Below are 15,081 nucleotides of genomic sequence, written 5' to 3' on the forward strand. Positions count from 1 at the left end.
CCTCCATCTCTCTACCTGGGCAGAGTCCTCCATCTCTCTACCTGGGCAGAGTCCTCCATCTCTCTACCTGGGCAGAGTCCTCCATCTCTCTACCTGATCAGAGCCCTCCATCTCTCTGCCTGGTCAGAGCCCTCCATCTCTCTACCTGGGCAGAGTCCTCCATCTCTGTACCTGGGCAGAGCCCTCCATCTCTCTGCCTGGTCAGAGCCCTCCATCTCTCTACCTGGGCAGAGCCCTCCATCTCTCTGCCTGGGCAGAGCCCTCCATCTCTCTACCTGGGCAGAGCCCTCCATCTCTCTACCTGGGCAGAGCCCTCCATCTCTCTACCTGGGCAGAGCCCTCCATCTCTCTACCTGGGCAGAGTCCTCCATCTCTCTACCTGGTCAGAGCCCTCCATCTCTCTACCTGGGCAGAGCCCTCCATCTCTCTACCTGGGCAGAGCCCTCCATCTCTCTACCTGGGCAGAGTCCTCCATCTCTCTACCTGGGCAGAGTCCTCCATCTCTCTACCTGGGCAGAGTCCTCCATCTCTCTACCTGGTCAGAGCCCTCCATCTCTCTACCTGGGCAGAGTCCTCCATCTCTCTACCTGGGCAGAGCCCTCCATCTCTCTACCTGGGCAGAGCCCTCCATCTCTCTACCTGGGCAGAGCCCTCCATCTCTCTACCTGGGCAGAGCTCTCCATCTCTCTACCTGGGCAGAGTCCTCCATCTCTCTGCCTGCCACTATCATCACCAACCCTCTCCCAACTCCTCCCCATCGTACTCCTGCCACTATCATCACCAACCCTCTCCCCCTCTTCCAACTCCTCCCCAGGGTTCTCCTGCCACCATCATCGCCAACCCTCTCCCCAGTGTACTCCTGCCATCATCATCACCAACCCTCTCCCAACTCCTCCCCATCGTACTCCTGCCACTATCATCACCAACCCTCTCCCCCTCTTCCAACTCCTCCCCAGGGTTCTCCTGCCACCATCATCGCCAACCCTCTCCCCAGTGTACTCCTGCCATCATCATCACCAACCCTCTCCCAACTCCTCCCCATCGTACTCCTGCCACTATCATCACCAACCCTCTCCCCCTCTTCCAACTCCTCCCCAGGGTTCTCCTGCCACCATCATCACCAACCCTCTCCCCCTCTCCCAACTCCTCTCCCCAGGGTACTTCTGTCATCATCATCACCAACCCTCTCCCAACTCCTCTCCCCAGGGTACTCCTGTCATCATCATCACCAACCCTCTCCCCCTCTCCCAACTCCTCTCCCCAGTGTACTCCTGCCATCATCATCACCAACCCTCTCCCAACTCCTCTCCCCAGTGTACTCCTGTCACTATCATCACCAACCCTCTCCCAACTCCTCCCCAGGGTACTCCTGCCACTATCATCACCAACCCTCTCCCCCTCTCCCAACTCCTACCCAGGGTACTCCTGTCATCATCATCACCAACCCTCTCCCAACTCCTCCCAACTCCTAACCCACTCCCCATCTCCCAACTCCTCCCCATCGTTCTCCTGCCACTATCATCACCAACCCTCTCCCCCTCTCCCAACTCCTCTCCCCAGGGTACTCCTGTCATCATCATCACCAACCCTCTCCCCCTCTCCCAACTCCTCTCCCCAGGGTACTCCTGTCATCATCATCACCAACCCTCTCCCAACTCCTCTCCCCAGGGTACTCCTGTCAGCATCATCACCAACCCTCTCCTCCTCTCCCAACTCCTCTCCCCAGTGTACCCCTGCCATCATCACCGCCAGCCCTCTCCCCCTCTCCCAACTCCTCTTCCCAGGGTACTCCTGTCATCATCATCACCAACCCTCTCCCCCTCTCCCAACTCCTCTTCCCAGGGTACTCCTGTCATCATCATCACCAACCCTCTCACAACTCCTCTCTCCAGGGGAGTCCTGTCATCATCATCACCAACCCTCTCCCCCTCTCCCAACTCCTCTTCCCAGGGTACTCCTGTCATCATCATCACCAACCCTCTCCCAACTCCTCTTCCCAGGGTACTCCTGTCATCATCATCACCAACCCTCTCCCAACTCCTCTCCCCAGTGTACTCCTGCCATCATCATCACCAACCCTCTCCCAACTCCTCTCCCCAGGGTACTCCTGTCATTATCATCACCAACCCTCTCCCAACTCCTCTTCCCAGGGTACTCCTGTCATCATCATCACCAACCCTCTCCCAACTCCTCTCCCCAGTGTACTCCTGCCACTATCATCACCAACCCTCTCCCAACTCCTCTCCCCAGTGTACTCCTGTCACTATCATCACCAACCCTCTCCCAACTCCTCTCCCCAGTGTACTCCTGCCACTCATCATCACCAACCCTCTCCCAACTCCTCCCCCAGGGTACTCCTGCCATCATCATCACCAACCCTCTCCCCCTCTCCCAACTCCTCCCCATCGTACTCCTGCCACTATCATCACCAACCCTCTCCCCCTCTCCCAACTCCTCTTCCCAGGGTACTCCTGTCATCATCATCACCAACCCTCTCCCAACTCCTCTCCCCAGTGTACTCCTGCCACTATCATCACCAACCCTCTCTCTCCAACTCCTCTACCCCACTATACTCCTGTCCCCACTATCATCACCAACCCTCTCCCCCTCTCCCAACTCCTCCCCAGGGTACTCCTGCCACTATAATCACCAACCCTCTCCCCCTCTCCCAACTCCTCCCCAGGGTACCCTGCCACTATCATCACCAACCCTCACCCCCTCTCCCAACTCCTCTTCCCAGGGTACTACCTGTCATCACCAACCCCCCTCTCCCAACTCCTCTCCCCAGTGTACTCCTGCCACTATCATCACCAACCCTCTCCCAACTCCTCTCCCCAGTGTACTCCTGTCACTATCATCACCAACCCTCTCCCAACTCCTCCCCAGGGTACTCCTGCCACTATAACCACTAACCCTCACCCCCTCTCCCAACTCCTCCCCATCGTACTCCTGCCACTATCATCACCAACCCTCTCCCCCTCTCCCAACTCCTCTCCCAGCGTACTCCTGCCACATCATCACCAACCCCCTCCCCCTCTTCCAACTCCTACCCAGTGTACTCCTGCCATCATCATCACCAACCCTCTCCCAACTCCTCTCCTCAGTGTACTCCTGTCACTATCATCACCAACCCTTTCCCAACTCCTCCCCAGGGTACTCCTGTCACTATCATCACCAACCCTCTCCCAACTCCTCTCCCCAGGGTACTCCTGCAATCATCATCACCAACCCTCTCCCAACTCCTCCCCAGGGTACTCCTGCCACCATCACCACCAACCCTCTCCCCCTCTCCCAACTCCTCCCCAGGGTACTCCTGCCACTATCATCACCAACCCTCTCCCAACTCCTCTCCCCAGGGTACTCCTGCCATCATCATCACCAACCCTCTCCCAACTCCTCCCAACTCCTAACCCACTCCCCATCTCCCAACTCCTCCCCATCGTTCTCCTGCCACTATCATCACCAACCCTCTCCCCCTCTCCCAACTCCTCTCCCCAGGGTACTCCTGTCATCATCATCACCAACCCTCTCCCCCTCTCCCAACTCCTCTCCCCAGGGTACTCCTGCCACTATCATCACCAACCCTCTCCCTCCTCTCCCAACTCCTCCCCAGGGTACTCCTGCCCACTATCCTATCACCAACCCTCACCCCACTCCTCCCCAGGGTACTCCTGCCACCATCATCACCAACCCTCTCCCCCTCTCCCAACTCCTCCCCAGGGTACTCCTGCCACCATCACCACCAACCCTCTCCCCCTCTCCCAACTCCTCCCCAGGGTACTCCTGCCACTATCATCACCAACCCTCTCCCAACTCCTCTCCCCAGGGTACTCCTGCCATCATCATCACCAACCCTCTCCCAACTCCTCTCCCCAGGGTACTCCTGCCACTCTGCTACCTTCTCCTCTCTGCTCTCCTCTCTGCTTTCCGCTCCCCTCTTCATCTCTCCTCTCCCCTTTTCTCTCTCTCTCCTCTTTAGGCTCATTAGAGAGACTTCCACTCTGCCACCATTCTTACCACTAAGTCTCTCCTCTCTCTCCTTTCCTGTCTTCTCTCTTCTCTCTCTCAGGGTACGCCATCACCACTAAGTCTCTCCTTTCTCTCCTTGCCTGACTTCTCTCTCTTCTCTCAGGGTACGCCATCACCACTAAGTCTCTCCTCTCTCTCCTTTCCTCTTCTCTCTCTTCTCTCAGGGTACTCCATCACCACTAAGTCTCTCCTCTCTCTCCTTTCCTGTCTTCTCTCTCTTCTCTCAGGGTACTCCCCATCACCACTAAGTCTCTCCTCTCCTCTCTCCTCTTCTCTCTGTTCTTTCTAGGGTACTCCATCACCACTAAGTCTCTCCTCTCTCCTCTTCTCTCTCTTCTCTCAGGGTACTCCCCATCACCACTAAGTCTCTCCTCTCCTCTCTCCTCTTCTCTCTGTTCTTTCTAGGGTATTATTCCCCATCACCACTAAGTCTCTCCTCTCTCCTCTTCTCTCTCTTCTCTCAGCGTACTCCATCACCACTAAGTCTCTCGTCTCTCTCCTTTCCTGTCTTCTCTCTCTTCTCTCAGGGTACGCCATCACCACTAAGTCTCTCCTCTCTCTCCTTTCCTGTCTTCTCTCTCTCCTCTCAGGGTACACCATCACCACTAAGTCTCTCCTCTCTCTCCTTTCCTGTCTTCTCTCTCTTTTCTCAGGGTACTCCATCACCACTAAGTCTCTCCTTTCTCTCCTTGCCTGTCTTCTCTCTCTTCTCTCAGGGTACTCCATCACCACTAAGTCTCTCCTCTCTCTCCTTTCCTGTCTTCTCTCTCTTCTCTCAGGGTACGCCATCACCACTAAGTCTCTCCTCTCCCTCCTTTCCTGTCTTCTCTCTCTTCTCTCAAGGTACGCCATCACCACTAAGTCTCTCCTCTCTCTCCTTTCCTGTCTTCTCTCTCTTCTCTCAGGGTACTCCATCACCACTAAGTCTCTCCTCTCTCTCCTTTCCTGTCTTCTCTCTCTTCTCTCAGGGTACTCCATCACCACTAAGTCTCTCCTTTCTCTCCTTGCCTGTCTTCTCTCTATTCTCTCAGGGTACTCCATCACCACTAAGTCTCTCCTCTCTCTCCTTTCCTGTCTTTTCTCTCTTCTCTCAGGGTACTCCCCATCACCACTAAGTCTCTCCTCTCTCCTCTTCTCTCTGTTCTTTCTAGGGTACTCCATCACCACTAAGTCTCTCCTCCCCTCTCTCCTCTTCTCTCTGTTCTTTCTAGGGTACTCCATCACCACTAAGTCTCTCCTCTCTCTCCTTTCCTCTTCTCTCTCTTCTCTCAGGGTACTCCATCACCACTAAGTCCATCCTCTCTCTCCTTTCCTTTTCTCTCTCTTCTCTCAGGGTACTCCATCATCACTAAGTCTCTCCCCTCTCTCCTTTCCTCTTCTCTCTCTTCTCTCAGGGTACTCCATCACCACTAAGTCTCTCCTCTCTCTCCTTTCCTGTCATCTCTCTCTTCTCTCAGGGTACTCCATCACCACTAAGTCTCTCCTCTCTCTCCTTTCCTGTCTTCTCTCTCTTCTCTCAGGGTACTCCCCATCACCACTAAGTCTCTCCTCTCCTCTCTCCTCTTCTCTCTGTTCTCTTTAGGGTACTCCATCACCACTAAGTCTCTCCTCTCTCTCCTTTCCTGTCTTCTCTCTCTTCTCTCAGGGTACTCCATCACCACTAAGTCTCTCCTCTCTCTCCTTTCCTCTTCTCTCTCTTCTCTCAGGGTACTCCATCACCACTAAGTCTCTCCCCTCTCTCCTTTCCTCTTCTCTCTCTTCTCTCAGGGTACTCCATCACCACTAAGTCTCTCCTCTCTCTCCTTTCCTCTTCTCTCTCTTCTCTCAGGGTACTCCAGCTCGTTGGAGGGACTTCCACTCTGCCACCATCATTGGCAATAAGATGTTTGTGTTTGGAGGCAGAGCAGATCGCTTCGGTCCGTTCCACTCTAATAATGAGATCTACTGCAACAAGATAAAGGTGTTTGATACAGAGACCAACAGCTGGCTGAACACTGCTACTGCTCATCTCCCACCAGAGGGACGACGTAGCCACTCAGCCTGTAAGAGACAGACAGACACAGCGTAATGGCACACACAAACACCCGTTGCATTTTTCAACCCTTTACCTTGTATTGTAGTTTAATGGCAGTGTTGAATAAAAGGCTCATGTCAATGCATTCATTATAGGAAAACTGTCTGAATTCAAATGTTCCATCTTTCTTTTCTGTAATTATGTTCTGTTGACTGCGGTTCTCTCCTCTGTGACCTTTCAGTCTCCCTGTCACATGGGGGGTGTCTTTAGGACCCCACTGTTCCTGTTGGGTGTCTTTAGGACCCCACTGTTCCTGTTGGGGTGTCTTTAGGGCCCAACTGTTCCTGTTGGGGTGTCTTTAGGACCCCCACTGTTCCTGTTGGGTGTCTTTAGGACCCCACTGTTCCTGTTGGGGTGTCTTTAGGACCCCACTGTTCCTGTTGGGGTGTCTTTAGGGCCCCACTGTTCCTGTTGGGGTGTCTTTAGGACCCCACTGTTCCTGTTGGGGTGTCTTTAGGACCCCACTGTTCCTGTTGGGGTGTCTTTAGGACCCCACTGTTCCTGTTGGGGTGTCTTTAGGACCCCACTGTTCCTATTGGGGTGTCTTTAGGACCCCACTGTTACTGTTGGGGTGTCTTTAGGACCCCGCTGTTCCTGTTGGGGTGTCTTTAGGGCCCCACTGTTCCTGTTGGGGTGTCTTTAGGACCCCGCTGTTCCTGTTGGGGTGTCTTTAGGGCCCCACTGTTCCTGTTGGGTGTCTTTAGGACCCCACTGTTCCTGTTGGGGTGTCTTTAGGACCCCACTGTTCCTGTTGGGTGTCTTTAGGACCCCACTGTTCCTGTTGGGGTGTCTTTAGGACCCCACTGTTCCTGTTGGTGTGTATTTAGGACCCCACTGTTCCTGTTGGGTGTCTTTAGGACCCCACTGTTCCTGTTGGGTGTCTTTAGGACACTACTGTTCATGTTGGGGTGTCTTTAGGACCCAACTGTTCATGTTGGGGTGTCTTTAGGACCCAACTGTTCCTGTTGGTGTGTATTTAGGGCCCCACTGTTCCTATTGGTGTGTCTTTAGCACTGTTCCTGTTGGAGTGTCTTTAGGGCCCCACTGTTACTGTTGGGGGGGTGTCTTTAGGACCCCACTGTTCCTGTTGGGGTGTCTTTAGGACCCCACTGTTTCTGTTGGGGTGCCTTTAGGACCCCACTATTCCTGTTTGGGTATCTTTAGGACTCCACTGTTCCTGCTGGGGTGTCTTTAGGACCCCACTGTTCCTGTTGGGTGTCTTTAGGACCCCACTGTTCCCGTTGGGGTGTCTTTAGTACCCACTGTTCCCGTTGGGTGGGTGTCTTTAGGACCCCACTGTTCCTGTTGGGGTGTCTTTAGGACCCTACTGTTCCTGTTGGGGTGTCTTTAGGACCCCACTGTTCCTGTTGGGGTGTCTTTAGGACACCGCTGTTCCTGTTGGGGTGTCTTTAGGGCCCCACTGTTCCTGTTGGGTGTCTTTAGGACCCCACTGTTCCTGTTGGGGTGTCTTTAGGACCCCACTGTTCCTGTTGGATGTCTTTAGGACCCCACTGTTCCTCTTGGGTGTCTTTAGGACCCCACTGTTCCTCTTGGGTGTCTTTAGGACCCCACTGTTCCTGTTGGGGTGTCTTTAGGACCCCACTGTTCCTGTTGGGGTGTCTTTAGGACCCCACTGTTCCTGTTGGGGTGTCTTTAGGACCCAACTGTTCCTGTTGGGGTGTCTTTAGGACCCCACTGTTCCTGTTGGGGTGTCTTTAGGACCCCACTGTTCCTATTGGTGTGTCTTTAGCACTGTTCCTGTTGGAGTGTCTTTAGGACCCCACTGTTCCTGTTGGGGGGTGTCTTTAGGACCCCACTGTTCCTGTTGGGGTGTCTTTAGGACCCCACTGTTTCTGTTGGGGTGTCTTTAGGACCCCACTATTCCTGTTTGGGTATCTTTAGGACCCCACTGTTCCTGTTGGGGTGTCTTTAGGACCCCACTGTTCCTGTTGGGTGTCTTTAGGACCCCACTGTTCCTGTTGGGGTGTCTTTAGGACCCACTGTTCCTGTTGGGGTGTCTTTAGGACCCCACTGTTCCTGTTGGGGTGTCTTTAGGACCCCACTGTTCCTGTTGGGGTGTCTTTAGGACCCCACTGTTCCTGTTGGGGTGTCTTTAGGACCCCACTGTTCCTGTTGGGGTGTCTTTAGGACCCCACTGTTCCTGTTGGGGTGTCTTTAGGACCCCACTGTTCCTGTTGGGGTGTCTTTAGGACCCCACTGTTCCTGTTGGGGTGTCTTTAGGACCCCACTGTTCCTCTTGGGTTCTTTAGGACCCCACTGTTCCTCTTGGGTGTCTTTAGGACCCCACTGTTCCTGTTGGGGTGTCTTTAGGACCCCACTGTTCCTGTTGGGGTGTCTTTAGGACCCCACTGTTCCTATTGGTGTGTCTTTAGCACTGTTCCTGTTGGGGTGTCTTTAGGACCCCACTGTTCCCGTTGGGGTGTCTTTAGGGCCCCACTGTTCCTGTTGGGGTGTCTTTAGGACCCCACTGTTCCTGTTGGGGCGTCTTTAGGACCCCACTGTTACTGTTGGGGTGTCTTTAGGGCCCCACTGTTCCTGTTGGGTGTCTTTAGGATCCACTATTCCTGTTGGGTGTCTTTAGGACCCCACTGTTCCTGTTGGGGTGTCTTTAGGACCCCACTGTTCCTGTTAGGTGTCTTTAGGACCCCACTGTTCCTTTTGGGGTGTCTTTAGGACCCCACTGTTCCTGTTGGGGTGTCTTTAGGACCCCACTGTTCCTGTTGGGTGTCTTTAGCACTGTTCCTGTTGGGGTGTCTTTAGGACCCCACTGTTCCTGTTGGGGTGTCTTTAGTACCCCACTGTACCTGTTGGGGTGTCTTTAGGACCCCACTGTTCCTGTTGGGGTGTCTTTAGGACCCCACTGTTCCTGTTGGGGTGTCTTTAGGACCCCACTGTTCCTGTTGGGGTGTCTTTAGGACCCCACTGTTCCTGTTGGGGTGTCTTTAGGACCCCACTGTTCCTGTTGGGGTGTCTTTAGGACCCCACTGTTCCTGTTGGGGTGTCTTTAGGACCCCACTGTTCCTGTTGGGGTGTCTTTAGACCCCACTGTTCCTGTTGGGGTGTCTTTAGGACCCCACTGTTCCTGTTGGGGTGTCTTTAGGACCCCACTGTTCCTGTTGGGTGTCTTTAGGACCCCACTGTTCCTGTTGGGGTGTCTTTAGGACCCCACTGTTCCTGTTGGGGTGTCTTTAGGACCCCACTGTTCCTGTTGGGGTGTCTTTAGGACCCCACTGTTCCTGTTGGGGTGTCTTTAGGACCCCACTGTTCCTGTTGGGTGTCTTTAGGACCCCACTGTTCCTGTTGGGGTGTCTTTAGGACCCCACTGTTCCTGTTGGGGTGTCTTTAGGACCCCACTGTTCCTGTTGGGGTGTCTTTAGGACCCCACTGTTCCTGTTGGGGTGTCTTTAGGACCCCACTGTTCCTGTTGGGGTGTCTTTAGGACCCCACTGTTCCTGTTGGGGTGTCTTTAGGACCCCACTGTTCCTGTTGGGGTGTCTTTAGTACCCCACTGTACCTGTTGGGGTGTCTTTAGGACCCCACTGTTCCTGTTGGGGTGTCTTTAGGGCCCACTGTTCCTGTTGGGTGTCTTTAGGACCCCACTGTTCCTGTTGGGGTGTCTTTAGGACCCCACTGTTCCTGTTGGGGTGTCTTTAGGACCCCACTGTTCCTGTTGGGGTGTCTTTAGGACCCCACTGTTCCTGTTGGGGTGTCTTTAGGACCCCACTGTTCCTGTTGGGGTGTCTTTAGGACCCCACTGTTCCTGTTGGGGTGTCTTTAGGACTCCACTGTTCCTGTTGGGGTGTCTTTAGGACACCACTGTTCCTGTTGGGGTGTCTTTAGGACCCCACTGTTCCCCTTCGGGGTGTCTTTAGGACTCCACTGTTCCTGTTGGGGTGTCTTTAGGACCCCACTGTTCCTGTTGGGGTGTCTTTAGGACCCCACTGTTCCTGTTGGGTGTCTTTAGGACCCCACTGTTCCTGTTGGGTGTCTTTAGAACCCCACTGTTCCTGTTGGGGTGTCTTTAGGACCCCACTGTTCCTGTTGGGGTGTCTTTAGGACCCCACTGTTCCTGTTGGGTGTCTTTAGAACCCCACTGTTCCTGTTGGGGTGTCTTTAGGACCCCACTGTTCCTGTTGGAGTATCTTTAGGACCCCACTGTTCCTGTTGGGGTGTCTTTAGGACCCCACTGTTTCTGTTGGGGTGTCTTTAGGACCCCACTGTTCCTGTTGGGGTGTCTTTAGGACCCCACTGTTCCTGTTGGGGTGTCTTTAGGACCCCACTGTTCCTGTTGGGGTGTCTTTAGGACCCCACTGTTCCTGTTGGGGTGTCTTTAGGACCCCACTGTTTCTGTTGGGGTGTCTTTAGGACCCCACTGTTCCTGTTGGGGTGTCTTTAGGACCCCACTGTTCCTGTTGGGGTGTCTTTAGGACCCCACTGTTCCTGTTGGGGTCTCTTTAGGACGCCACTGTTCCTGTTGGGGTGTCTTTAGGACCCCACTGTTCCTGTTGGGGTGTCTTTAGGGCCCCACTGTTCCTGTTGGGTTGTCTTTAGGACCCCACTGTTCCTCTTGGGGTGTCTTTAGGGCCCCACTGTTCCTGTTGGGTTGTCTTTAGGACCCCACTGTTCCTCTTGGGGTGTCTTTAGGGCCCCACTGTTCCTATTGGGGTGTCTTTAGGGCCCCACTGTTCCTGTTGGGGTGTCTTTAGCACTGTTCCTGTTGGGGTGTCTTTAGGACCCCACTGTTCCCCTTCGGGGTGTCTTTAGGACTCCACTGTTCCTGTTGGGGTGTCTTTAGGACCCCACTGTTCCTGTTGGGGTGTCTTTAGGACCCCACTGTTCCTGTTGGGGTGTCTTTAGGACCCCACTGTTCCTGTTGGGTGTCTTTAGGACCCCACTGTTCCTGTTGGGGTGTCTTTAGGACCCCACTGTTCCTGTTGGGGTGTCTTTAGGACCCCACTGTTCCTGTTGGTGTGTCTTTAGGACCCCACTGTTCCTGTTGGGGTGTATTTAGGGCCCCACTGTTCCTGTTTGGGTGTCTTTATGGCCCCACTGTTCCTGTTGGGGTGTATTTAGGACCCCACTGTTCCTGTCGGAGTGTCTTTAGGGCCCCACTGTTCCTGTTGGGGTGTATTTAGGACCCCACTGTTCCTGTCAGGGTGTCTTTAGGACCCCACTGTTCCTGTTGGAGTATCTTTAGGACCCCACTGTTCCTGTCGGGTGGGTGTCTTTAGGACCCCACTGTTTCTGTTGGGGTGTCTTTAGGACCCCACTGTTCCTGTCGGGGTGTCTTTAGGGCCCCACTGTTCCTGTTGGGGTGTATTTAGGACCCCACTGTTCCTGTCGGGGTGTCTTTAGGACCCCACTGTTCCTTTTGGAGTATCTTTAGAACCCCACTGTTCCTGTCGGGGTGTATTTAGGACCCCACTGTTCCTGTCGGGGTGTCTTTAGTACCCACTGTTCCCGTTGGGGTGTCTTTAGTACCCACTGTTCCCGTTGGGGTGTCTTTCGTACCCACTGTTCCCGTTGGGGTGTCTTTAGGACCCCACTGTTTCTATTGGGTGTCTTTAGGACCCCACTGTTCCTGTTGGGGTGTCTTTAGGACCCCACTGCACCTTTTGGGGTGTCTTTAGGACCCCACTGTTCCTGTTGGGGTGTCTTTAGTACCCCACTTTTCCTGTTGGGGTGTCTTTAGGACCCCACTGTACCTGTTGGGGTGTCTTTAGGACCCCACTGTTCCTGTTGGGGTGTCTTTAGTACCCCACTGTTCCTGTTGGGGTGTCTTTAGGACCCCACTGTTCCTGTTGGGGTGTCTTTAGGACCCCACTGTACCTGTTGGGGTGTCTTTAGGACCCCACTGTTCCTGTTGGGGTGTCTTTAGGACCCCACTGTTCCTGTTGGGGTGTCTTTAGGACCCCACTGTTCCTATTGGTGTGTCTTTAGGGCCCCACTGTTCCTGTTGGGGTGTCTTTAGGACCCCACTGTTCCTATTGGGGTGTCTTTAGGACCCCACTGCACCTGTTGGGGTGTCTTTAGGACCCCACTGTTCCTGTTGGGGTGTCTTTATTACCCCACTGTTCCTGTTGGGGTGTCTTTAGGACCCCACTGTTCCTGTTGGGGTGTCTTTAGGGCCCCACTGTTCCCGTTGGGGTGTCTTTAGGACACTACTGTTCCTGTTGGGGTGTCTGTAGGACCCCACTGTTCCTGTTGGGGTGTCTTTAGGACCCCACTGTTCCTGTTGGGGTGTCTTTAGGACCCCACTGTTCCTGTTGGGGTGTCTTTAGCACTGTTCCTGTTGGGGTGTCTTTAGGGCCCCACTGTTCCTGTTGGGGTGTCTTTAGCACTGTTCCTGTTGGGGTGTCTTTAGGACCCCACTGTTCATGTTGGGGTGTCTTTAGGACCCAACTGTTCCTGTTGGGTGACTTTAGATCCCCACTGTTCCTGTTGGAGTGTCTTTAGGACCCCACTGTTCCTGTTGGGGTGTCTTTAGCACTGTTCCTGTTGGTGTGTCTTTAGGACCCCACTGTTCCTGTTGGGGTGTATTTAGGGCCCCACTGTTCCTGTTTGGGTGTCTTTAGGCCCCACTGTTCCTGTTGGGGTGTCTTTAGGACCCCACTGTTCCTGTCGGGGTGTCTTTAGGACCCCACTGTTCCTGTTGGAGTATCTTTAGGACCCCACTGTTCCTGTCGGGTGGGTGTCTTTAGGACCCCACTGTTCCTGTCGGGGTGTCTTTAGGGCCCCACTGTTCCTGTTGGGGTGTATTTAGGACCCCACTGTTCCTGTCGGGGTGTCTTTAGGACCCCACTGTTCCTGTTGGAGTATCTTTAGGACCCCACTGTTCCTGTCGGGTGTGTCTTTAGGACCCCACTGTTCCTGTTGGGGTGTCTTTAGGACCCCACTGTTTCTGTTGGGGTGCCTTTAGGACCCCACTGTTTCTGTTGGGGTGCCTTTAGGACCCCACTATTCCTGTTTGGGTATCTTTAGGACTCCACTGTTCCTGGGGTGTCTTTAGGACCCCACTGTTCCTGTTGGGGTGTCTTTAGGACCCCACTGTTCCTTTTGGAGTATCTTTAGAACCCCACTGTTCCTGTTGGGGTGTATTTAGGACCCCACTGTTCCTGTTGGGGTGTCTTTAGTACCCACTGTTCCCGTTGGGGTGTCTTTAGTACCCACTGTTCCTGTTTGGGTGTCTTTAGGACCCCACTGTTCCTGTTGGGTGTCTTTAGGACCCCACTGTTGCTGTTGGGGTGTCTTTAGGACCCCACTGCACCTGTTGGGGTGTCTTTAGGACCCCACTGTTCCTGTTGGGGTGTCTTTAGGACCCCACTGTTCCTGTTGTGGTGTCTTTAGGACCCCACTGTATCTGTTGGGGTGTCTTTAGTACCCCACTGTTCCTGTTGGGGTGTCTTTAGGACCCCACTGTTCCTGTTGGGGTGTCTTTAGGACCCCACTGTTCCTGTTGGGGTGTCTTTAGGACCCCACTGTTCCTATTGGTGTGTCTTTAGGGCCCCACTGTTCCTGTTGTGTTGTCTTTAGGACCCCACTGTTCCTTTTGGAGTATCTTTAGAACCCCACTGTTCCTGTCGGGGTGTATTTAGGACCCACTGTTCCCGTTGGGGTGTCTTTAGGACCCCACTGTTCCTGTTGGGGTGTTTTTAGGACCCCACTGTTCCTATTGGTGTGTCTTTAGGACCCCACTGTTCCTATTGGGGTGTCTTTAGGACCCCACTTTTCCTTTTGGGGTGTCTTTAGGACCCCACTGTTCCTGTTGGGGTGTCTTTAGGAACCTACTGTTCCTGTTGGGGTGTCTGTAGGACCCCACTGTTCCTGTTGTGGTGTCTGTAGGACCCCACGGTTCCTGTTGGGGTGTCTTTAGGACCCCACTGTTCCTGTTGGGGTGTCTTTAGGACCCCACTGTTCCTGTTGGGGTGTCTTTAGGACCCCACTGTTCCTGTTGGGGTGTCTTTATGTTAGGGGTAGGACCTGTAACCTAACCTCTATCAAAATAAAAAGGGGAACCCCACTGTTCTTCTGTGCAAAGGTTTTAGTGAATTCCCAAAAAAACAACAGTACTGCCATCAACCCCACTCTTCCTTATGGGACAGCTTCTTTAGGACCCCACTGTTCCTGTCTTTAGGAGACTGGAGGAGTCTTTTGTAGGGCTAGCCCCTCCCCTCAGAACTGTTCCTGTTAATTAATCAATTAACAATAGAAACCTACATTTTCCATGAACTAAACATACTAAAGTATATACATTGCAACACGGTTTTAAACAATATCCAACATAACATTTACAACATTACATCACTACTGACAATATCTTTCAATATGCCCATATGCTTAATGAGCCATTTGGGACTTTAGGCACCCAACCCAATTCCTTAGCTCGGGTCCTTTTCTACCCGGAAGCTACAGAGATGGAGAGAGGGAACAGAACAAACAAACAATGTCATCCACAATATTGATAAGTAAAATAATTATTGTGTCTTCAAATATGAACATTGACCCAGTGTTGCATGCACCAAGACAGAAGTTAATTTGGTGTCCCCACTTGTTAACTTATATTATAATGGCGCAGGGAGGAGTGATGAATATGTATGTGCGTTAAAGAACCACTGTTCCCGTTGGTGACGGACTTTAGGACGTCACACTTTAGCACTGTTCCTGTTGGGGTGTCTTTAGGACCCCACTATTCCTGTTTGGGTATCTTTAGGACTCCACTGTTCCTGCTGGGGTGTCTTTAGGACCCCACTGTTCCTGTTGGGGTGTCTTTAGGACCCCACTGTTCCTGTTGGGGTGTCTTTAGGACCCCACTGTTCCTGTTGGGGTGTCTTTAGCACTGTTCCTGTTGGGGTGTCTTTAGGGCCCCACTGTTCCTGTTGGGGTGTCTTTAGGACCCCACTGTTCCTGTTGGGTGTCTTTAGCACTGTTCCTGTTGGGGTGTCTTTAGCACTGTTCCT

General features: G+C 53.4%; 1 protein-coding gene across 10 annotated transcripts in view; it reads left to right on the forward strand.

The window, feature by feature from the left end:
* Positions 1–15,081, forward strand: part of LOC135523341 (kelch domain-containing protein 3-like) — a 154,592-nt gene that overhangs the window by 41,219 nt on the left and 98,292 nt on the right. For all 10 annotated transcript variants that reach the window (XM_064949951.1, XM_064949959.1, XM_064949960.1 and 7 more), the window contains one exon: positions 5,858–6,071. In XM_064949951.1, the coding sequence (XP_064806023.1) occupies positions 5,858–6,071 (214 nt within the window). The remainder of the gene's footprint in view (positions 1–5,857; positions 6,072–15,081) is intronic.

This window comes from Oncorhynchus masou, chromosome 31, assembly GCF_036934945.1.
Source record: "Oncorhynchus masou masou isolate Uvic2021 chromosome 31, UVic_Omas_1.1, whole genome shotgun sequence".
Taxonomy (NCBI): domain Eukaryota; kingdom Metazoa; phylum Chordata; class Actinopteri; order Salmoniformes; family Salmonidae; genus Oncorhynchus; species Oncorhynchus masou.